The following is a 24,635-nucleotide window of genomic DNA, read 5'->3' on the forward strand; positions in this document are numbered from 1 at the left end:
TGAATACTCGAGAGGGTGACAGTCCAGGAAGCACTTTGAGACCCACTTTAACTTGAGGGGATCAAGAGTCATTCAAGTCTTTTTCCAAAAAAGAAAAAAACCTACATGTCAAAAATCAGATCAGAAGAGCGTGTGTTCTTCATGAGCTGCTACAGCAATCGGCGCACCAGCCCTGAGAGTCTGTGTTCCCCACTCAGGAGCAATCTGCCCTCCCTCTGATTCCAGGAGACTTGTTTGGTGGCCACACCCCCACACTCATCTCTCTTCCTCACTCTTGTCTCTCTCCAGTAAACCCTCTGAATTCTTTAATAAATTATAAACATGCTTTCTCTTCTGTCTGCTGGTGCCAGATCACAGGATTGGCAGCCTTTTCTTCCCCCTCGTGCCCCTAATAGATCTCACTGTTTGAAAAATCTTTTAGATCCCTCTCACAGAAAGGCCACAGTCTGAGCAGACCCTCCTAAAGGTGTCCAGTTTTAAAGATTTCTCTCAGTCTTACTGTTGCCGATTCCCAGTGTTCCTTCACAAATGGGGATACAAGCCCTGGGGTTGGATGGAAAGTGGTTTGTGCACAAGCGGTCAGAGGCAGTGGCCCTTCCCAGCACCAGGGCTTCAGCTCCCATGCCTCGATCAAGGGTAAGGTCTGAGGGGAAGACCAAGTGGGTGAATGGGACAAGCCAAGGTTAAGAGGCACAGGACCTGGGTTCAACTCGCCTGTCACGGGCCAGATGTGTGACTTTTTTTTTTTTTTTTAATAATTTTTATTGAGCTTTAAGTGAACGTTTACAAATCAAGTCAGACTGTCACATATAAGCTTATATACAGCTTACTCCATACTCCCACTTACTCTCCCTCTAATGAGTCAGCCCTTCCAGTCTCTCCTTTTATAACAATTTTGCCAGTTTCTAACCTTCTCTACCCTCCCATCTCCCTTCCAGATAGGAGATGCCAATACAGTCTCAAGTGTCCACCTGATACAAGTAGCTCATTCTTCATCAGCATCTCTCTCCTATCCATTGTCCTGTCACTTCCATGTCTGATGAGTTGTCTTCGGGAATGGTTCCTGTCCTGGGCCGACAGAAGGTTTGGGGACCATGACCGCTGGGATTCCTCTAGTCTCAGTCAGACCATTATGTCTGGTCTTTTTATGAGAATTTGGGGTCTGCATCCCACTGCTCTCCTGCTCCCTCAGAGGTTCTCCATTGTGCTCCCTGTCAGGGCAGTCATCGGTTGTGGCCGGGCACCATCTAGTTCTTCTGGTCTCAGGATGATGTAAGTCTCTGGTTCCTGTGGCCCTTTCTGTCTCTTGGGCTCATAGTTATCGTGTGACCTTGGTGTTCTTCATTCTCCTTTGATCCAGGTGGGTTGAGACCAATTGATGCATCTTAGATGGCCGCTTGTTAGCATTTAAGACCCCAGACGCCACACTTCAAAGTGGGATGCAGAATGTTTTCATAATAGAATTATTTTGCCAATTGACTTAGAAGTCCCCTTAAGCCATAGTCCCCAAACCCCTGCCCTTGCTCCACTGATCTTTGAAGCATTCAGTTTATCCCGGAAACTTCTTTGCTTTTGGTCCAGTCCAGTTGAGCTGACCTTCCCTGTATTGAGTATTGTCTTTCCCTTCACCTAAAGTAGTTCTTATCTACTAACTAATCACTAAATAACCCTCTCCCACCCTCCCTCCCTCCCCCCCCTTAACCACGAAAGAATGTGTTCTTCTCAGTTTATACTATTTCTCAAGATCTTATAATAATGGGCTTATACAATATTTGTCCTTTTGCCTCTGACTAATTTCACTCAGCATAATGCCTTCCAGGTTCCTCCATGTTATGAAATGTTTCACAGATTTGTCACTGTCTTTATTGATGCGTAGTATTCCATTATGTGAATATACCACAATTTATTTAACCATTCATCCGTTAATGGACACCTTGGTTGCTTCCAGCTTTTTGCTATTGTAAACAGAGCTGCAATAAACATGGGCGTGCATATATCTGTTCGTGTGAAGGCTCTTATTTCTCTAGGGTATATTCCGAGGAGTGGGATTTCTGGGTTGTATGGTAGTTCTATTCCTAACTTTTTAAGAAAATGCCAGATAGATTTCCAAAGTGGTTGTACCATTTTACATTCCCACCCACAGTGTATAAGAGTTCCAATCTCTCCATAGCCTCTCCAACATTTATTATTTTGTGTTTTTTGGATTAATGCCAGCCTTGTTGGAGTGAGATGGAATCTCATCGTATTTTTAATTTTCATTTTTCTAATGGCTAATGATGGAGACCATTTTCTCATGTATCTGTTAGCTGCCTGAATATCTTCTTTAGTGAAGTGCATGTTCATATCCTTTGGCCACTTCTTGATTGGGTTGTTTGTCTTTTTGTGGTTGTGAGGATTTTTGCATCTATGTTCATGAGGGATATAGGTCTGTAATTTTCTTTTTTTGTGATGTCTTTACCTGGTTTTGATATCAGGGATATGGTGGCTTCATAGAATGAGTTAGGCAGTATTCCGTCATTTTGTATGCTTTGAAATACCTTTAGTAGTAGTGGTGTTAACTCTTCTCTGAAAGTTTGGTACAACTCTGCAGTAAAGCCATCTGGGCCAGGGCTTTTTTTTTTGTTGGGAGTTTTTTGATTACATTTCAATTTCTTTTTTGGTTATGGGTCTATTTACTTGTTCTACTTCCGATTGTGTTAGTTTAGGTAGGTAGTGTTTTTCCAGGAATTCATCCATTTCTTCTAGGTTTGCAAATTTGTTAGGGTACAATTTTTCCTAATAATCTGATATGATTCTTTTAATTTCGGTTGGGTCTATTGTGATGTGGCCCATCTCGTTTCTTATTTGGGTTATTTGTTTCGTGTATTTCTTTTTTTTTTTTTTTTTTTTTTTAGTCAGTCTGGCCAATGGTTTATCAATTTTGTTAATTTTTTCAAAGAACCAGCTTTTGGCTTTGTTAATTCTTTCAATTGTTTTTCTGTTCTCTAATTCATTTAGTTCAGCTCTAATTTTTATTATTTGTTTTCTTCTGGTGCCTGAGGGATTCTTTTGTTGCTCAGTTTCTATTTGTTCAAGTTGTAGGGACAGTTCTCTGATTTTGGCTCTTTCTTCTTTTTGTATGTGTGCATTTATCGATATAAATTGGCCTCTGAGCACTGCTTTTGCTGTGTCCCAGAGGTTTTGATAGGAAGTATTTTCATTCTCCTTGCTTTCTATGAATTTCTTTATTCCCTCCTTAATGTCTTCTATAACCCTGTCTTTTTTCAGTAGGATATTGTTCAGTTTCCAAGTATTTGATTTCTTTTCCCTAAGTTTTCTGTTATTGATTTCCACTTTTATGGCCTTGTGGTCTGAGAAGATGCTTTGTAATATTTCGGTGTTTTGGATTCTGCGATGGTTTGTTTTATGACCTAATATGTGGTCTATTCTAGAGAATGTTCCATGTGCACTAGAAAAAAAAGTATACTTTGCAGCAGTTGGGTGGAGAGTTCTGCATAAGTCAATGAGGTCAAGTTGGTTGATTGTAGTAATTGGGTCTTCCGCTTCTCCATTGAGCTTCTGACTGGAAGTCCTGTCCTTCTCCGAAAGTGGTGTGTTGAAGTCTCCTACTATAATTGTGGAGGTGTCTACCTCACTTTTCAGTTCTGTTAAAGTTTGTTTTATGGATCTTGCAGCCCTGTCATTGGGTGCATAAATATTTAATATGGTTATATCTTCCTGGTCAATTGTCCCTTTTATCATTATGTAGTGTCCTTCTTTATCCTTGGTGATGGACTTAACTTTAAAGTCTATTTTGTCAGAAATTAGTATTGCTACTCCTGCTCTTTTTTGCTTATTGTTTGCTTGATATATTTTTTTCCATCCTTTGAGTTTTACTTTGTGTCTCTAAGTCTAAGGTGTGTCTCTTGTAGGCAGCATGTAGACGGGTCGTGTTTCTTTATCCAGTCTGAGACTCTCTGTCTCTTTATTGATGTGTTTAGTCCATTTACATTCAGCCTAATTATAGATAAGTATGTGTTTAGTGCTGTCATTTTGATGCCTTTTATGTGTGTTGTTGACAATTTCATTTTTCCACTTACTTTTTGTGCTGAGACATTTTTCTTTGTAACTTGTGTGTTCCTCATTTTCATAGCATTTGACTTTATGTTTGCTGAGTCGTTACGTTTTTCTTGGTTTTTATTTTGAGTTATGGATTTGTTATACCTCTTTGTGGTTACCTTAATATTTACCCCTATTTTTCTATGTAAAAACCTAACTTGTATTGTCCTATATCGCCTTGTATCCCTCTCCATATGGCAGTTCTATGCCACCTATATCTAGTCCCTCTTTTTGATTATTGTGATCTTTTACATATTGAATTCAATGATTCCCTGTTTTGAGTGTTTTTTTATTACTTTTTAAAATTAATCTTAATTTGTTTTTGTGATTTCCCTATTTGAGTTGATATCACATGCTCTGTTCTGTGAGCTTGTGTTGTGCTGGTATCTGATATTATTGGTTTTCTCACCAATTTCCTTTAGTGTTTCTTGTAGCTTTGGTTTGGATTTTGCAAATTCTCTAAGCTTGTGTTTATCTGTAAATGTCTTAATTTCGCCTTCATATTTCAGAGAGAGTTTTGCTGGATATACATACGATCCTTGGCTGGCAGTTTTTCTCCTTCAGTGCTCTGTATATGTCATCCCATTGCCTTCTTGCCTTCATGGTTTCTGCTGAGTAGTCTGAATTTATTCTTATTGATTCTCCATTGTAGGAGACCTTTCTTTTATCCCTGGCTGCTTTTAAAATTTTCTCTTTAACTTTGGTTTTGGCAAGTTTGATGATAATATGTCTTAGTGATTTTCTTTTTGCATCAATCTTAAATGGGGTTTGATGAGCATCTTGGATAGATATCCTTTCGTCTTTCATGATGTCAGGGAAGTTTTCTGCCAACAGATCTTCAACTATTCTCTCTGTGTTTTCTGTTGTCCCTCCCTGTTCTGGGACTCCAATCACACGCAAGTTATTCTTCTTGATAGAGTCCCATATGATTCTTAGGGTTTCTTCATTTTTTTAATTCTTTTATCTGATTTTTTTTCGGCTATATTGGTGTTAATTCCCTGGTCCTCCAGATCTCCCAGTCTGCATTCTATTGCTCAAGTCTGCTCCTCTGACTTCGTATTGCATTTTCTAATTCTGTAATTTAATTGTTAATCTTTTGGATTTCTGAATGCTGTCTCTCTATGGATTCTCACAGCTTATTAATTTTTCCACTCTGTTCTTGAATAATCTTTTTGAGTTCTTCAACTGCTTTATCATTGTGTTCTTTGGCTTTTTCTGTAGATTGCCTTATTTCATTTCTGAGGTCATCCCTGATGTCTTCAAGCATTCTGTAAATTAGTTTTTTATGTTCTGTATCTGGCAATTCCAGGATTATATCTTCATTTGGGGAAGATTTTGATTCTTTAGTTTGGGGAGTTGTAGAAGCAGTCATGGTCTGCTTCTTTATGTGGTTTGATATCGACTGCTGTCTCCGAGCCATCACTAAGATATTGTAGTGATTTATTCTATATTTGCTCACTGAGTCTTGTTTTGTTTTCTTTCAATATACATAGATTGGCTACTAGATTGCACTGTCTTGATTGTTGTAGCCCTTGACTCACTTATGTCCTATTACCAGCTGGTTTGGGCGTTACCAGATATATAAGCCTGAGTCCATTCGCTATTCTTGAGTAGAATCTGATTTTGGGTCACCAAGCATGTGGTGCAGACTGTCACCTATCCATCTAGAGAAGTAGTGGTGATAGTTGTGTGCACCAGATTCTAGTAGCAGCTGGGTTTCACACTCCAGGCGGAGCAGGATGCTGACAAGCTTTCCCCAAGTGTCAGTAAGTTAGGTGTGTCTGTATTCCTAAAGCACCTTGGTGGATGGGTTCTGCAGCTGTACCTTAGACCCCCAATGCAAGTACCTCTACAGATTGGTAGGTGTCACCCTCCTTAGACCCCTAAGGCAGGAGTCTAGGTGGTCTGGGGGAGCTTCAGCCCTCAGTTCCCTGTTGTGGGTCAGTGAGGGCTCTGTTGAATAAGCAGAGATATCAGACCTGGGAAACTTATCTTTCCAGTAAATCCGCGAAAACAACTGCAGGCAGATCCCTATCAGAAATGCCTTTGCATTATAATAGCCACCTTGTTCCCTGTAGGGATGAAAGCCTGAGACTGTGGATCACATATGCTTGGCTGGAGCTTGTTTTGTGTTTTTAGTCCAATTAGGGAAGGATTTTTGGTCCCTGGGTTTTTTTAGTTGCTTCTCTCAGGCCAGGAGAATGAGTTAAGAAAAGACAAAAACAAAACGAAAGAAAGAGAAACCGCAGAGCAGTTTACTTTCTGGCTCAGGAAATTCCAATGTTAATGAAGCCGCCTGGGAAGGGGAGGGAAGGGTTAAGATAAATAGGAGAGAGTAGCACCCCGGAATATAGACAAAGTTACTTATCTTGGTTGGGATGACTGTTTTATCTGAGATTCCCGAGGCGCGCGTCATCGACTGTGTGAGCTGGCTGGGTAAAGATTGCCCCTGAGGGTCAGGCCCGCGTCCCGTGCTTGCACTGTCTCAGAAGCCGTGGTTTGTTCCTCCGCTCCCAGCCAAAGCCCAGCTCCAAGGTTCCCCGGCAGGGACTCCGCACCCCCGGCTCCAAAACCAGTCGCTTCCTCCTCGTGACTTCTCCTCCTGTCAGCTGCGTTGCTGCACTGCCTGTGTGCACTGGCTGGGCTTCCCCTGAGGTCAGTGCAGGGGGTTAGGGCTGCGCCCCGTGATTGTGCCGTCTCAGGATGCCGTGCTCAGCTCCCCTGCGCCCAGTCCAAAGCCTGGCGCCAAGGTTCCCCGGCTGGGACACCGCAGTCCCGGCTCCAAAGCCAGTCGCTGCCTGCCAGTGACTTCTCCTCCTGTCAGCCGCATCGCTGCGCTGCCTACGTGCACTGGCTGGGCTTCCCCCGAGGTCAGTTCAGGGGACTAGGGCTGCAACTCATGATTGTGCCGTCTCAGGATGCTGTGCTCAGCTCCCCTGCGCCCAGTCCAAAGCCCGGCGCCAAGGTTTCCTGATGGGGACGCTGGCTCCAGGCTCCGAAAACAGTCGCTGCTTCCCCATGGTTGTTGGTTCTCAGTCTCTGTCACTCAGGTCAACTCTTTAAGTCTGTGTTTCTTGGTCAGGGTTCATAGATTGTCATGTATGTGATCGATTCACTTGTTTTTCTGAGACTTTGTTGCAAGAGGGATCCAAGGTAACATCTGCCTAGTCAGCCATCTTGGCCCCGCCTCCTTTTAAATAATATTTATTGTGCTTTAAGTGAAAGTTTACAAATCAAGTCCGTCTGTCACATGCAAGCTTATACACACCTTATTACACACTCCCATTCACTCTCCCCCTAATGAGTCCGCCCGCTCCCCTCCTCCAGTCTCTTCTTTCATGACCGTTTAGTCAGTTTCTAACCCTTTCTACCCTCCCATCTCCCCTCCAGATGTGAGATGCCAATACAGTCTCAAGTGTCCACCTGATACAAGTAGCTTACTCTTCATCAGCATCTCTCTCCAGCCCATTGTCCAGTCCCTTCCATGTCTGACGAGTAGTCTTCGGGAATCATTCCTATCCTGGGCCAACAGAAGGTTTGGGGACCATGACCGCTGGGATACCTCTAGTCTCAGTCAGACCATTAAGTCTGGTCTTTTTATGAGAATTTGGGGTCTGCATCCCACCGTTCTCCTGATCCCTCAGGAGTTCTCTGTTGTTCTCCCTGTCAGGACAGTCATCGGTAGTGGCTGGGCACCATCTAGTTCTTCTAGTCTCAGGATGATGTAAGCCTCTAGTTCATGTGGCCCTTTCTGTCTCAGGCCCATAGTATTGTGTAACCTTGGTGTTCTTCATTCTCCTTTGATCCAGATGGGTTGAGACCAACTGATGCATCTTGGATGGCCGCTTGTTAGCATTTAAGACCCCAGACGCCACACTTCAAAGCGGGATGCAGAATGTTTTCATAATAGAGTTTATTATGCCATTTGACTTAGAAGTCCCCAAACCCCTGGCCTTGGTCTGCTGACCATCGAAGCATTCACTTTATTCAGGAAACTTCTTTACTTTTGGTCCAGTCCAGTTGAGCTGACCTTCCGTATGTTGAGTATTGTCCTTCCCTTCGCCTAAAGTAGTTCTTACCTACTAACTAATCAGTAAATAACCCTCTCCCACCATCCTTCCCTCCCCCCTCTTGTAACCACAAAATAATGTGTTCTTCTCAGTTTATACTATTTCTCAAGATCTTATACTAGTGGTCTTATACAATATTTGTCCTTTTGCATCTGACTAATTTCACTCAGCATAATGCCTTCCAGGTTCCTCCATGTTGTGAAATGTTTCACAGATTTGTCACTCTTCTTTATCAATGCATAGTATTCCATTGTGTGAATATACCATAATTTGTTTAACCATTCATCTATTAATGGACCCCTTGGTTGCTTCCAGCTTTTTGCTATTGTCAACAGTGCTGCAATAATCATGGGTGTGCATATATCTGTTCGTGTGAAAGCTCTTATTTCTCTAGGGTATATTCCGAGGAGTGGGATTTCTGGGTTGTATGGTAGTTCTATTTCTAACTTTTTAAGAAAACGCCAGATAGATTTCCAAAGAGATTGTACCATTTTACATTCCCACCTGCAGTGTATAAGAATTCCAATCTCTCCGCAGCCTCTCCAACATTTATTATTTTGTGTTTTTTGGATTAATGCCAGCCTTGTTGCAGTGAGATGGAATCTCATCGGAGTTTTAATTTGCATTTCTCTAACGGCTAATGATCGACAGCATTTTCTCATGTGTCTGTTAGCCACCTGAATATCTTCCTTAGTGAAGTGCGTGCTCATATCCTTTGCCCACTTTTTGATTGGGTTGTTTGTCTTTTTGTGGTTGAGTTTTAACAGAATCATATAGATTTTAAAGATCAGGCGCTGGCCCGAGATGTCATAGCTGAAAATTTTTTCCCAATCTGTAGGTGGTCTTTTTACTCTTTTGGTGAAGTCTTTAGATGAGCATAGGTGTTTGATTTTTAGGAGCTCCCAGTTATCTGGTTTCTCTTCATCATTTTTGGTAATGTTTTCTATTCGGTTTATGCCTTGTGTTAGGGCTCCGAACGTTGTCCCTATTTTTTCTTCCATGATCTTTATCGTTTTAGTCTTTATGTTTAGGTCTTTGATCCACTTGGAGTTAGTTTTTGTCATGGTGTGAGGTATGTGTCCTGTTTCATTTTTTTGCAAATGGATATCCAGTTATGCCAGCACCATTTGTTAAAAAGACTGTCTTTTCCCCAATTAACTGACACTGGGCCTTTGTCAAATATCAGCTGCTCATACGTGGATGGATTTATATCTGGGTTCTCAATTCTGTTCCATTGGTCTATGTGCCTGTTGTTGTACCAGTACCAGGCTGTTTTGACTACTGTGGCTATACAGTAGTTTCTGAAATCAGGTAGAATGAGGCCTCCCACTTTCTTCTTCTTTTTCAGTAATGCTTTACTTCTCCAGGGCTTCTTTCCCTTCCATATGAAGTTGGTGATTTGTTTCTCCATCACTTTAAAAAATGTCATTGGAATTTGGATCGGAAGTGCATTGTATGTATGGCTTTTGGTAGAAGAGACATTTTTACTATGTTAAGTCTTCCTATCCATGAGCAAGGTATGTTTTTCCACTTATGTAGGTCCCTTTTAGTTTATTGCACTAGTACTTTGTAGTTTTCTTTGTATATGTCTTTTACATCTTTGGTAAGATTTATTCCTAAGTATTTTATCTTCTTGGGGGCTACTGTGAATGGTATTGATTTGGTGATTTCTTCTTCGATGTTCTTTTTGTTGATGTAGAGGAATCCAAGCGATTTTTGTATGTTTATCTTATAACCTGAGACTCTCCTGAACTCTCCTATTAGTTTCAGTAGTTTTCTGGAGGATTCCTTTGGGTTTTCTTTGTATAAGATCATGTCATCTGCAAATAGAGATAATTTTACTTCTTCCTTGCCAATCCGGATGCCCTTTATTTCTTTGTCTAGCCTAATTGCTCTGGCTAGGACTCCTAGCACAATGTTAAATAAGAGCGGTGATAAAGGGCATCCTTGTCTGCTTCCCGTTCTCAAGGGAAATGCTTTCAGGCTCTCTCCATTTAGAATGATGTTGGCTGTTGGCTTTGTATAGATGCCCTTTATTATGTTGAGGAATTTTCCTTCAATTCCTATTTTGCTGAGAGTTTTTATCATGAATGGGTGTTGGACTTTGTCAAATGTCTTTTCTGCATCAATTGATAAGATCATGTGGTTTTTCTGTTTTGTTTTATTTATATGGTGGATTACATTAGTGGTTTTTCTAATACTAAACCAGCCTTGCATACCTGGTATAAATCCCACTTTGTCGTGGTGGATTATTTTTTTGGTATGTTGTTCAATTCTATTGGCTAGAATTTTGTTGAGGATTTTTGCATCTATGTTCATGAGGGATATAGGTCTGTAATTTTCTTTTTTTGTGGTGCCTTTACCTGGTTTTGGTATCGGGGATATGGTGGCTTCATACAATGAGTTAGGTAGTATTCCATCAGTTTCTATGCTCTGAAATACCTTTAGTAGTAGTGGTGTTAACTCTTCTCTGAAAGTTTGGTAGAACTCTGCATTGAAGCTGTCCGGGCCAGGGCTTTTTTTTGTTGGGAGGTTTTTGATTACCGTTTCAATCTCTTTTTTTGTTATGTGTCTATTTAGTTATTCTACTTCTGATTGTGTTAGTTTAGGTAGCTAGTGTTTTTCTAGGAATTCATCCATTTCTTCTAGGTTTGCAAATTTGTTAGAGTACAATTTTGTATAATAATCTGATGTGATTCTTTTAATTTCAGTTGGGTCTTTTGTGATATGGCCCATCTTGTCTCTTATTCGGGTTGTTTCCTTTCCTGTATTTCTTTAGTCAGTCTGGCCAATGGTTTATCTATTTTCTTAATTTTTTCAAAGAACCAACTTTTGACTTTGTTAATTCTTTCAATTGTTTTTCTGTTCTCTAATTCATTTAGTTCAGCTCTAATTTTTATTATTTGTTTTCTTCTAGTGCCTGATGGATTCTTTTGTTGCTCACTTTCTATTTGTTCACATTGTAGGGACAGTTCTCTGATTTTGGCTCTTTCTTCTTTATGTATGTGTGCATTTATCGATATAAATTGACCTCTGAGCACTGCTTTTGCTGTGTCCCAGAGGTTTTGATAGGAAGTATTTTCATTCTCGTTGCATTCTATGAATTTCTTTATTCCCTCCTTTATGTCTTCTATAACCCAGTCTTTTTTCAGGAGGGTATTGTTCATTTTACAAGTATTTGATTTCTTTTGCCTGATTTTTCTGTTATTGATTTCCACTTTTATGGCCTTGTGGTCTGAGAAGATGCTTTGTGATATTTTGGTGTTTTGAATTCTGCAAAGGTTTGTTTTATGGCCTAATATGTGATCTATTCTGGAGAATGTTCCAAGTGCACTAGAAAAAAAAGTATATTTTGTAGCTGTTGGGTGGAGTGTTCTGTATAGGTCTATGGGGTCAAGTTGGTTGACTGTAGCAATTAGGTCTTCCGCGTCTCTTTTGAGCTTCTTACTGGATGTCCTGTCCTTCTCCGAAAGTGGTGTGTTGAAGTCTCCTACTATAATTGTGGAGGTGTCTATCTCACTTTTCAGTTCTGTTAAAGTTTTTTTTTATGTATCTTGCAGCCCTGTCATTGGGTGCATAAATATTTAATATGGTTATATCCTCCTGGTCAATTGTCCCTTTTATCATTATGTAGTGTCCTTCTTTATCCTTAGTGGTGGATTTAATTTTGAAATCTATTTTGTCAAAAATTAATATTGCTACTCCTGCTCTTTTTTGCTTGTTGTTTGCTTGATATATTTTTTTCCGTCCTGTGAGTTTTAGTTTGTGTCTCTAAGTCTAAGGTGTGTCTCTCGTAGGCAGCATATAGACAGATTGTGTTTCTTTATCCAGTCTGAGACTCTTTGTCTCTTTATTGGTGCGTTTAGTCCATTTACATTCAGTGTAATTATAGATAAGAATGTGTTTAGTGCTGTCATTTTGAAGCCTTTTTGTGTGTGTTGTTGACAATTTCATTTTTCCACTTACTTTTTTGTGCCGAGACATTTTTCTTTGTAAATTGTGTGTTCCTCATTTTCATAGTAGCTGAATTTATGTTTGCTGAGTTGTTATGTTTTTCTTGGTTTTTATTTTGAGTTATGGAATTGTTAGACCTCTTTGTGGTTACCTCAACATTTATCCCATTTTTCTAATAAAAACCTAACTTGTATTGTCCTATATCGCCTTGTTTTCCTCTCCATATGTCAGTTCTATGCCTCCTGTATTTAGTCCTTCTTTTTGATTATTGTGATCTTTTACATAATGACTTCAATGATTCCCTGTTTTGAGCATTTTTTTCTTTTTTAAAATTAATCTTAATTTGTTTTGTGATTTCCTTATTTGAGTTGATATCAGGATGTTCTGTTCTGTGACCTTGTAATATGTTGTTATCTGATGTTATTGATTTTCCTTTAGTATTTCTTGTAGCTTTGGTTTGGTTTTTGCAAATTCTCTAAGCTTGTGTTTATCTGTAAATGTTTAAATTTCACCTTCATATATGAGAGAGAGTTTTGCTGGATAAATGATCCTTGGCTGGCAGTTTTTCTCCTTCAGTGCTCTATATATGGCATACCATTTCCTTCTTGACTGCATGGTTTCTGCTGAGTGGTCTGAACTCATTCGTATTGATTCTCCTTTGTAGGAGACCTTTCTTTTATCCCTGGCTGCTTTTAAAATTTTCTCTTTATCTTTGGTTTTGGCAAGTTTGATGATAATATGCCTTGCTGATTTTCTTTTTGGATCAATCTTATATGGGGTTCGATGAGCATCTTGGATAGATATCCTTTCGTCTTTCATGATGTCAGGGAAGTTTTCAGCCAACAGAGCTTCAACTATTCTCTCTGTATTTTCTGTTATCCCTCCCTGTTCTGGGACTCCAATCACACACAAGTTATTCTTCTTGATAGAGTCCCACATGATTCTTAGGGTTTCTTCATTTTTTAAAATTCTTTTATCTGTTTTTCGTTCAGCTATATTGGTGTCAATTGCTTTATCCTCCACCTCCCCCACTCTGCATTCCAATTCCTCGATTCTGCTCCTCTGACTTCCTATCGAGTTGTCTAATTCTGTAATTCTTCTGTTAATCTTTTGGATTTCTGAATGCTTTCTCTCTATGAATTCTTGTAGCTTATTAATATTTCCACTGTGTTCTTGAATAATCTTTTTGAGTTCTTCAACTCCTTTATCAGTGTGTTCCTTGGCTTTTTGTGTAGATTGCCTTATTAAATTTTTGAGGTCATCCCTGATGTCTTGAAGCATTCTGTAAATTAGTTTTTTATATTCTGCATCTGGCAATTCCAGGATTGTATCTTCATTTGGGAAAGATTTTGATTCTTTAGTTTGGGGAGTTGTAGAAGCAGTCATGGTCTGCTTCTTTATGTGGTTTGATATCGACTGTTGTCTCCGAGCCATCTGTAAGATATTGTAATGATTTATTTTATATTTGCTCACTGAGTCTTATCTTGTTTTGTTTTCTTTCAATATATGTAGATGGGCTACTAGATTGCGCTGTCTTGATTGTTGTAGCCTTTGAATCACTTATGTCCTCTTACCAGCTGGTTTGGGCCATAACCAGAAATATAACCCTAAGAGTCCTTTCACTATTCTTGAGTAGAATCTAATTTGGGTCACCAAGTGTGTGGGATAGACTGTCACGTATTCACTTAGAGGAGTAGTGGTGATAGTTGTGTGCACCAGATTCTAGTAGCAGCAGGGGGTCACATTCCGGGGGGGCAGGATACTTACAGGCTTCCCCCAAGTGCCAGTGAGGTAGGTTTGTCTCTATTCCTAAAGCACTTTGGTGCGTTTGCTCTGCAGCTGTACCTTAGGCACCCAATGCATGTACCTCTACAGACTGGTAGAATTCACTATCCTCAGACCCCTATGGCAGGAGGTTATTTGGTTTGGGTGGAGCTTCAGCCCTCAGTTTCCCGTTGTGGTCAGTGAGGGCTCTGTTTAATAGGTAGAGATATCAGACCTCGGAAACTTGTCTTTCCAGTAATCTGCTAAAACAATTACAGTCAGATCACTATCAGAATTGCCTTTGCATTATAATATCCAACTTGTTCCCTGTAGGGATGAAAGCCCAAGACTGTGAATCACAAATGCTTGGCTGGAGCTGGTTCTGTATTTTTATTCCAATTTCTGGAAGTCAGGGAAGGATTCTTGGTCCCTGGGTTTTTTGCAGCTGCTTCTCTCAGACCAGGAGAATGGATTAGGAAAAGACAAAACAAACAAACAAACAAAAAAATGCAGAGCACTTCACTCTCTGGCCCAGGAAATTCCAGTGTTAATGAAGCCGCCTGAGAAGGGGAGGGGAGGGATCAGATAGATAGGAGAGAGTAGCACCCTGGAATATAGACAAAGTTACTTATCTTGCTTGGGATGACTGTTTTATCTGAGATTCCCGAGGGGCGTGTCAGCTCTGTGTGCTGGCTGGGTAGAGATTGCCCCTGAGGGTCAGGCCCGCGTCCTGTGCTTGTGCTGTTTCAGAAGCCGTGGTCAGTTCCTCTGCTCCCAGTCCAAATCCCAGCACCAAGTTTCCCCTGCTGGGACGCCTCACTCCCGGCTCCAAAACCAGTCTCTGCCTCCCGGTGATTTTTCCTCCTGTCAGCCGCGTTGTTGGACTGCCTGCATGCACTGGCTGGGCTTCCCCCGAGGTCACTTCAGGGGGCTAGGGCTGTACCCTGTGTTTGCACCATCTCAGGATGCCGTGTTCAGCTCCCCTGCACCCAGCCCAAAGCCCGGCGCCAAGGTTTTCTGACTGGGACGCTGGCTCCAGGCTCTGAAAACAGTTGCTGCTTCACTGTGATTGTTCGTTCTCTCGTTAGCCCAGTCAGTGTGCAGCCTGCTTGCACTGGCTGAGTCTCTACAGAGGTTACCCCCAGGGGGCTAAGGGTTAGGGCTGTGTCCCGTTCCTGCCGCACCTCAACAAGCCGCAATCAGCACCTCCACTCGGCACCAGGGAACCACGGGGGCTCATTGCTGTGGTGTGGGTCGCGGGTTCCAGAAGCGGTCACTGGTTCAGGCTCAGCTTTTCGCTCACCTGTCACTCAGTTCAACTCTTTAGATCTGTGTTTGATGGTCAGGGTTTGTAGATTGTCATGTATGTGATCGATTCACTTGTTTTTCGAGTCTTTGTTGCAAGAGGGATCTGAGGTAGTGTCTGCCTAGTCAGCCATCTTGCCCCCCCCAGAAGTGTGACTTTGAGTAAGATTTTGAGCCTCCATTTTCCTCATCTGTAGAGTAGCATTCTCACAAGGCTGTTGGGAGGGTCAAATGTGACAAGGGGTAAGTAAGGGTTCTGTGAAATTTAAGCTGGGCAAAAGGAAGGCACCATGAAGTCCTGTGAGCTGGGAAGTCTGTGTCTGGGAGGGGTGAGGCACCAGCCTCTAACTTGCCCTCCCAGGGCCTGTGGACTTGAGGAGCTTATGTGATTACTGCCCAGCCTCATGGAGGAACCCCATTGTCCTTTCTTCCACAGATGCAGGAGACTGGGTAGGCTCAGAGCACAGTATCACAGCCATCCTCACTCTAGCTGATGCTTGTATGACACCAGGTTCTGTGCAATTTGGGAGGTTGAACTGGATCATCTCCAAGGTTTCTTCCTTTTCTCAACTATGCATTTATGGTTCTAGTCAGTAAGCACTAAGCACTGAACATTGCATAAAGTCTGGGTTAGCTCCTCTGTATCAAACCAAACCACAGTCATCTACAGATTTGGACTTGGTATTAAAAACAATAATAGCTACTATTTGTCAAGTATCTACTATTACCTTTCACAGTAATAATCTAGAAAAAAATCTACAAATTAAGAATAATTGTCTCCATTTCACAGATGAGGAAACTGAGGTTTAAAAAAGTAAAGCCAGATGCCCATTCACACAGATGAGCCTCAGCTGCAAAATGGTGTTTGTGACAATCCATTCAAACTAAGCATGCTGGTGATCTATTGCCAAAAGATCACAGCCACTGAAAGCCCTACGGAACAATTCAACTCTGGCACACATGGGGTGACCATGGGTTAGACTTCATAGCAACTGTTTTTTTTTGTTTTTTATTGAATGCCTGCTACAGTTATAGTTTCTGATTACTGCTGCTGTGAGAACCTTTCACCTTAGACCATTGGGCCCAACCCCCTGTTTTACAAATGAGCAAACAGTGGCGTGCATAAGTGAGTGATTTGCCCAAGGTCCCACAGCTGGTTCTATGAACTGCCTCACTCAGCCTGTGGTCCGGAACTGTGCCCATGACTGGGATGTCCTGTCTGTCTGTACTCACCACACCCTGTCTATCTGTCTGCCTGTCTCTCTCTCTGTCCTCACCACAACCTGTGAGATACAGATTTGCACCTCCTCCTCAATGAAACCTTCAGTATTCAGGCAGAGTTATGGCCTCCTTCTCTCCACTCCACTCCTCAGCACTGTGTGTGCATGCTTCCAAGCATTGTGCATTGATGCCACACAGGGGTGGATTAACTAGTAAGCACAGTATGAACTGGCTTACAGTAAACAAGGTATGCACGGGCTTAATTATATTTACTTACTAATCTGTAGTGCACAATTTCACCTGGTTTTCACCATATTGTGCACTACAGACTAGTAAGTAAGCACAATTAAGCTGGTATATATTGGGTAATCCATCCCTACATTGGTAATTACCACACAACCAGGAGAGGTTTGGCACCCAGCCATTCACTACCCTGGCAGCCTTCTGAGTCACTCTGCCCAGTATCTCATTCCTTCTCCCCTGTCTCTGTAAACCACATTGGATGGAGAGAAGGAGGGCCTGCTCATCCCTCCACTTTATTGCCTTCCTTTAAAGAGACTGATAGTCATCCTTTCCTCCCCCCTGGCCTCTGCCCATCCCTTTTGGTGCTCACTGCACTTGCCTCTCCATTACTTCACACCAGCCAAGGGTCCCCTCAAGCCCCACATGACCAGACATCTGCCCTCGTCCCTCTCCTCTGCTCTCCTACTCAGAGTCAGGTGTGGGTCCAAAGATAGGCAAGTCAAGGACAGAAAACCACCCCTGGGAGGCTCTGAGGCCAGTGCCTCTTCTCGCTAAGGCCATTTGAATGCATTTCTCTTTTCTTTTTATAATAGCTATCTAATGCTAACAAAGGAGTCCTTGGCTGGTGCAAATGGTTAAAAGCTCAACTACTAGCTGAAAGGTTGGTGGTTTGAAAGCACCCAGAGGTGCCTTGGAAGACAGATCTGGTGATCTTCTTCTGAAAGATCTCAGCCTTGAAAATCTTATGGAGCATAGTTCTATTTTGCACACATGGGATAGCCATAAGCTGGAATTGACTCATGACAACAACAACAACAATACTAACAAATCACCCCAAAACTTAAAAAACTTAGTGGCTTAAAAAAACAAAAATCATTGATTATTTCTCATAGTCTCTGTTGACCAAGAATTTGAAATGTCTTGGCTGGGTAGTCTTGCTTTGGAGTCTCCTATAAAGCTGCAGTCAGAAACTAAGTGAAGCTGCAGTTAGAAACCAAGTAGAGCTGCAGTCATCTTAAGGCTTGACTGGAGCTGGGGAACCCACTTCGAAGGTGGCTCATTCATAAGGCTGCAAGTTGGTGCTGGCTGTGGGCTGGAGGCCTCAGTGCCTCTCCACATGTTCATCTGTCCAGGGGCTGCTTGAGTCCTCACAGCATGGAAGCTGGCTTCCATCCAAGTTATCAAGGCAAAGATTGCAGAGCTTTTATGATTTAGCTTTGGAAGTCATACGCTGTCACTTCCACCATGCCCTATTCATCATACAAGTTAGTTCTGATTCAGCGTGGGAGCAGACTATAAAAAGGTTTGAAGACCAGTATGTAAGAACCGTTGGAAGCCATCTCAGAGGCTTTTAAAACCATAAAATGTTACATCTTCACCTGACCTAAAAATGTATTTCCACACTTTCTTTCATCCTTCTCTACCTGGGCATCTGGTATACCTAAATTTTATTCTAGTGTCAGGGAGATGACATGAGTCCCTTCTCTAGAGGGACTCATAGTCAATTGGGGCAAACAGTCTCAATTATGGGAGCACAAGGGACATGTGATTACTTACAAGGGAGAGTATGGGACACTTTCACTGTAGGAAGGACATTTGCTCTGGGTCTTGAAAGATGAGTAGGAGTTCCCCAGATGTAGAAAAGAGGAAGGACATTGCTACACGCTCCATGCAGAAGTAATAGCATGAACAACGGCAGAGAATCACAGCAGTCGGTGAGTTTGCAATTGTGAAGAGTCTTGAAGGCAATGCTAGGGATTTTGGGTTTGATATATCAGGAGCCACTGGAGGGTTTCAAGCCAGAGAACAGCCTACAGAGAGCTACACGGCGGGCAGGGCATGACTGGCAGAGGAAAAAGCTGGAGGCATGAAGGCTAGTTAAGAGGCTACTGCAATAATTCCCACGAGGAGTGATGACAATCTGACCTGAGGCCATGCGGAAGGGAGAAGAGGGGTAGAATAGGAGGTAGAAATGACAAGATCTGCTGAGTTGTCTCTAAAGGGAGAGAACAGGAAGGTAGGAAAGTTTTAAAGGTTATAACTTACCTTCTCCGCTGCTTATTCCACTGCTTATTCCTTTTTCTCCGGGCCAACACCATAAGCCTTCAGTGTTTATTCTTGCAGAAAATAAGTGTTTAGAGTTATCAGGGATACCAAAGAGACATCAGACCCATTGTCCTAGAACTGAGGTCCTTATGGGTTCTAGACCATAAGACTTCTTTGAGAATCTATTGAAAATTATAAACCATCTTAGTTCGTAAAAAATGCACATTTACACACACAGTTTTGCAAACAACTTCAGAGGGCTGATGGCCCTCTTGAAGCCCATCCTTGGGTGTCTAGACCCCAAATTAAAAACCTCAGGCCTAGGAACAAATTGGAAAATGAGGAGAGCAGATGTATGACTCCTCAAACACCTGTTATTTATTTCCTCTTTTGATACTCCCTCCCCATAGTTGGACAACCCCTAAAATGACGAGAAACAGAAGGAAGCATTTACCCAGCAATAGCCCCTGGTGGCACCAGCCTTACTTGGTGGGTTTGTTTTCATTATTATAGTAATTTTCAGACTACTGCCTATAATTTGCACTTGCAGGGAGGTATTAAGTTGAAATTACTCCACGTGTAATTGTCATACAAGATAATTTGGGATACGTGGAAATGGATGCTTTTTCAAGATGGGGTTTTATTGCTTATATTGGAGTTTTGGGGGCTCTGCCTTTTTAAACAAGCTGGATTTAGATGTATGGGGCGTAGTGGTGCAGGGGTTAGCATGGTGTGATGGGCTGCAACTGTTGGCCCAGAACATGATGGGATCTGTCCTTTGCCCAGTGGCACAGATGGAGGGGCTGGAGGACACAGACTGGGCAAAGGAACCCAAACTTGGGATTGGGTTTATGTGGCTACTAGGAACAATTGGAGGAGCCCTGCTGGTGCAGTGCTTAAGCACTCGCCAGCTAACTAGAAGGTCGATGGTTCAGACCCACCTGCCACTCCGCAGGAGAAAGACGTGGCAGTCTGCCTCCATAAAGATTCTAGCCTTGGAAACCCTATGGGGCAATTCTGCTCTGTCCTACAGGTCACTATGAGTTGTGCTATGTGCGCCATGTGCAAAACTCAGGCATGTAAGAAATACCACCTTTATTTTCTTTATTTTTTTTTCTTTATATTAGTTTGCCATCAAGTTGATTCTAACTCATGGCAGCTGCACATGTGCAGATTACAACTACTCCATAGGGTTTTTAAGACTGTGACCTTTCAGAACAGATCTCCAGGCCTGTCTTTTGAGGCACCTCTGGGTAGGTTTGAACTGCCAACCTTTCAGCTAGCTGTTGAGCTCTTAACCATTTGCGCCACCTGGAACTCCTTTATTTTCTGTACATTAACTCAATTTGACTCCAAGCCCAAGTACCCCCCCCCACACACACCCACTGCTGTTGAGCCAATTCCTACTCATAGCGACCCTACAGAGCAGAGTAGAACTGCCCCATAGGGCTTCCAAAGAGCACCTGGTGGATTCAAACTGCCGACCTTTTGGTTAGCAGCTGTAGCTCTTAACAACTATGCCACCAGGGTTTCCAAGTTCCTCCCAGGTGGGGAGAAATTCAGCTGCCATCATTCTCAGAGCTCCTCCACCCCCTTCAGGGCCGGGTCAAGGCCCAGGGGTCTTACTCAGTGCAATGCAGCGGGCAAGCCCCATCAGATGCCAAGTAACTATGATACTGGTGACCACCATGATGCCCTTGGTTCCAGCCCTTTAGATCTCCTTTGTATCCAGAGGTCTTACGTGTCCCGCTGCTTTTTCCTTCTCCAGATGTAATCTGCTGGTGTATTGTACAGACCTTCCACCCACCAGCATCATCATCACTTTCCATAATGAAGCTCGCTCCACCCTGCTCAGAACCATTCGAAGGTAAGGCAGCCTTTCTTGTCTGTCCATTATCTAGTGCTGGCCCCAGCACTTGGCAAGGTTGTGTCAGCTCACTGTGTGCCCAGCCCTGTAATGACAGTATCAGGCATTTCTAGCTACATGCCAGGCACTGCTCTAAACGTTCATATACATTGACTCAGTCACTCCTTAATATGTGAGGAGGCTATCATCTTTCTTTTTAGGGGGCGAGACAAAGGTTCTAGGTGTTAGGTAATTTGCCCAAGGCAGTAAGTAGTGGAACTAGGTCCCAGAGCCCTTGCCCTTAACCACAAGGATAGACTTCCTCTAGAAGTTAGTTCTAATCTTCATGACTGATGAGGAAACAGACCCAGAAGGTTAAGTAACACACCCCATGCCCAAGGCTACATAACAAGCAGCATCAGGCTGACATTAGAACTTGGTCTGCTTTCCATCACAGCATGCTGCCTCTTCACTGCCTTCTGCTAGCTTTGATGATGATGGTGCAAACCAGAACAGCCTAAGGATAATTGTTAAAGTTCACTCTCTGTGCAGTCTTCTATCTGTTCCAGTCTTCATTCTCCCTCAGGCCTCTCTATCTGCCCTCAAATCCTTGCCTGGCCATGTACTGGCTCTATTAGGTGTATCCTTACCATGTGTGGCCTGTGACCTGCATGTATTTTTGATATACAAATGTCCCTGACCCAGCCCACAGCACAACTCCCCTCAGAACCCAGACCTGGCACCCTGAAGAATTGCTCAGGAATTGACTCCTCACCCAGATCTTGGAAGACCCTGGCTATTTCAGCTCTCCTTCCCACCATGAGGTGCCCCTTCCCCTCCTCCAGGGCCCTTTCCCTGGGCCCACCCTACCCACCATCCCCTGAACTTCTCTGCTACACCCTTCCTCATTCAGCCTCTGGCAACATTTGTGTCTTAGATGATAGGAGCAGCAGCCACCAGCCTTGAAGTTCTGATCCTGTGCAGGCATGTCTTGGCTCATCCTCTCTATTGGGTGAGGCAGGATGCCATTGCTATGCCCACTTTGCAGCTGAGGAAACTGAGCCTTAGAGATACTATATTGAGGCTTAATGTCACTCAGCTAAGAATGGTAAAGCAGGAGTCCAGGCCTTGCACTCTGACATCAGAGCCTTTCTTCTCCGCAGCTGGAACAAGGCAAGGCTAGCCCCAGCAGTGGCATTTCAGCATCACTGGGGGAGGTGTTAGAGCCAGGGATGCACACAAGCACCTCCTCAGCCCAGGGATGGGCTGGCCTTGCAGTAAGCGGCTCCTCTGACACACAGCCTGTTGCAGCCAGTCCCAGATCTGCTAGCCAGCACCTCAGATTGTCCTCTGGTCCCAGAGAAGGAGATCAGATTAAATGCGGGCCAAAGAAAGTACACCAAGTGAAGCATACTCTCTTGCCTTTTCCATCAGACTAGTCAGACTATTTCTCCTTTGCACACCTGGTATGGTTTTGGGCAGGCAAGAATTCCAAGGAGAGGGTAAAATTACCAAAAGTTCTGTAAAAAAACAAAAACCCAAACTCACTACTGTCAAGTCGAATCTGACTCATAGTGACCCTATAGGACGAGTAGAACTGCCCCATAAGGTTTCCAAGGCTGTAAATCCTTCCAGAAGCAGACTGGCACATCTTTCTCCCATCTTGCGGCTGGTGGGCTCAAACAGACGACCTTTCAGTTAACAGCAGGATGCTTTAACCACTCACTGCACCAGTAGGGCTCCTTGAAAGGCCTATAATGGGAAATAAATTCAGCAATAGGTTTGACCTGAGGGGAGGCCCAAGTCTTCACTATGACTGAATAGTCACTGTGACTTTACTGACAAAGGGAGGGACCTGTCCAGACATGCAGCTCTCACCTGTCTTCAAAAGAGGGACTACTAATAAATAACTAGCACAGTCACTGTTGAGAATATTGAATGAGTTCTGGCAGGTAAAGGACTTGGAACAGTACCTGGCACATAGTGAACTGGTACAAGGGACAGCAAGTGGTGTGATGACCTTCCTCAGAACCTGAGCAGCCCCATGGAGGGCTTGTTACAACACAGTTTCTTGGGCCCCATTCCCAGAGATTCTAACTCAGTAGGTCCATGGTAGGACCTGAGGATTTGCATTTCTAACAAGTCTCCAGGTGATGCTTATGCTGCTGGTTTGGAGACCACACTTCAAGAACCAGTTTTACTAAGTCATAAATATTACTATTCTTAGCTAAAATATCATTGTTATTACCAATACCCACATTCACAGAGCAACTGCTGTGTGTTAGGTGCTAAGCTCCTTTCATGCACATAGCAGCATTCCTGTGAGGTAGGTAGTCATATCTCCATTATGCAGCCAAGAAAATTGTAGTTCTGAAGGCTAAATACGTACTGAAACTCTACCACCAAGTGAATGGTGGATACAGATACCGTACTTGAATCTGAATCAATCTCACTCCAGAATGACTCAACTCTACCACCAACCAGGCTTGGCCCTTCATTCAACTGGTATTTATGGAGCTTTTGATAAAAATCTGCCTGCATATAGCAGTGTGGAGTTCACAGAGCAATTTCAAATGCATTTCCTCATTTCATACGCACAAAAGCCTGTGAAGTAGGTCAAATATTAATACCACCTGCTTTTACAAGGAAACTGTAATTACAGCAGAAAAGTAAGGCTTGGAGAGAACCAGTGTCTTGTTCACGATGATACAGCTCGTAGGTGGTGGAGTCTGCCTGGCCTCCACACCCACGCTCTTCACATTGCTCACCACCTCTCTGGGTGCTCCTCTGTGTGCTTCATGGTCGTGGAAGGGGGGCAGCAGGCAGAAAGCAGAGGGCGCATATGCTGCCTGTGCAGCTACTCTCTGGCGGAGATGTGAGCCACCTACAGGAGACTCAGTTCTAGAATAATTTTCAGGCAATGTGATCTGTGTATGCCAACAAGTGTGAGCACACACTTCCATGCTAAGGCCATGTAAAAAAGGGGCATGGAAAAGTTAGCATGGGGGGAAACAAAGAAAAATATATCCTTATCGTAAGCCAGGCCTGAGGAGTCCCTGTGTAGTGCAAATGATTAACACGCTGCACTGCTAACTGAAAGGTTGGAAATTTAAGTCCACCCAGAGGCACCTCAGAAGAAAGGCCTGGCCATCTACTTCCAAAAAATCAGCCATTGAAAACCCTATGGAGTACAGTTCTACTCTGACACACATGGGGTTGCCAAGACTTGGAATCAACTTCACAACAACAAAAAGAAAAAAAAAAAAAACTTAGGCCCTGTAGAAATGGGAGGATTTGCTCTGCTGTCAAGGGGTGGTGAGGTGTCCTGGCAGAACCTGTGAGAAGCAAAGGAAGACACAGGAGCAAACAGGGTGTGGGCAGTGGGAGTGGGGGCAGGCATGCGGGAGGCAGGGACGTGCAGAGCTGTCTGGGCCAAGCCAGGTCCTGTGGACAGGATTTGACATTTTCCTTCTCCAGCCTCCCCAGGGACCCAGAGCACAAGCCCCATCTGAGGCCTCCCAAGCCTGGAGCCACTTTATAGAGGCCCCACCATCACTGCAATTGCTCTGATTAAAAACACCCAAAAACCTGTTGATGTCAAATTGATTCCAACTCATAGTGACCCTATAGGACAGAGTAGAACTGCCCCATAGGATTTCCAAGGAGCTGCTGGTGGATTTGAACTGCTGACCTTTTGGTTAGCAGCTGAGCTCTGAACAACTGCAACACCAGGGCTCCGATTGCTCTGATTAGAGGAGAAAAACAAGCCAGGTGTTACCAGGAAATGGTATAATTAGCACTTACTGCTGACGATTTCTTTCTTTTTTAAACCCTGGACATTCTTTATTTGCTAATCATCTCTTGGTTTGACCAGCACAGAGCCAGCATGCGGTTACCTTTTGATGTTCACGTAAGACAACTCTTAAATTTCAAAGAGCCGGCAGGGATTTGAGAGAATTAAATGCAGATACTACAGCCCTAATCAAACCTCATTAGAGGTTATTCTTCAAGCAGATTTTTTCCTCTCGTTCTGTCTCCCTCTCCCCTTCCCTCCACCATTAGAGGGCTGGTTGTTAGTTTTGTGCAGG

The 24,635-nt window shown here is 43.1% G+C and overlaps 1 protein-coding gene across 2 annotated transcripts in view; it reads left to right on the forward strand.

The window, feature by feature from the left end:
• GALNT14 (polypeptide N-acetylgalactosaminyltransferase 14) overlaps positions 1-24,635 on the forward strand; it is a 489,631-nt gene that overhangs the window by 360,452 nt on the left and 104,544 nt on the right. For both annotated transcript variants that reach the window (XM_049870339.1, XM_049870338.1), the window contains exon 3: positions 20,470-20,568. In XM_049870339.1, coding sequence (XP_049726296.1) covers positions 20,470-20,568 — 99 coding nt within the window. The remainder of the gene's footprint in view (positions 1-20,469; positions 20,569-24,635) is intronic.

Source organism: Elephas maximus, chromosome 26 (genome assembly GCF_024166365.1).
Source record: "Elephas maximus indicus isolate mEleMax1 chromosome 26, mEleMax1 primary haplotype, whole genome shotgun sequence".
NCBI classification, from domain to species: domain Eukaryota; kingdom Metazoa; phylum Chordata; class Mammalia; order Proboscidea; family Elephantidae; genus Elephas; species Elephas maximus.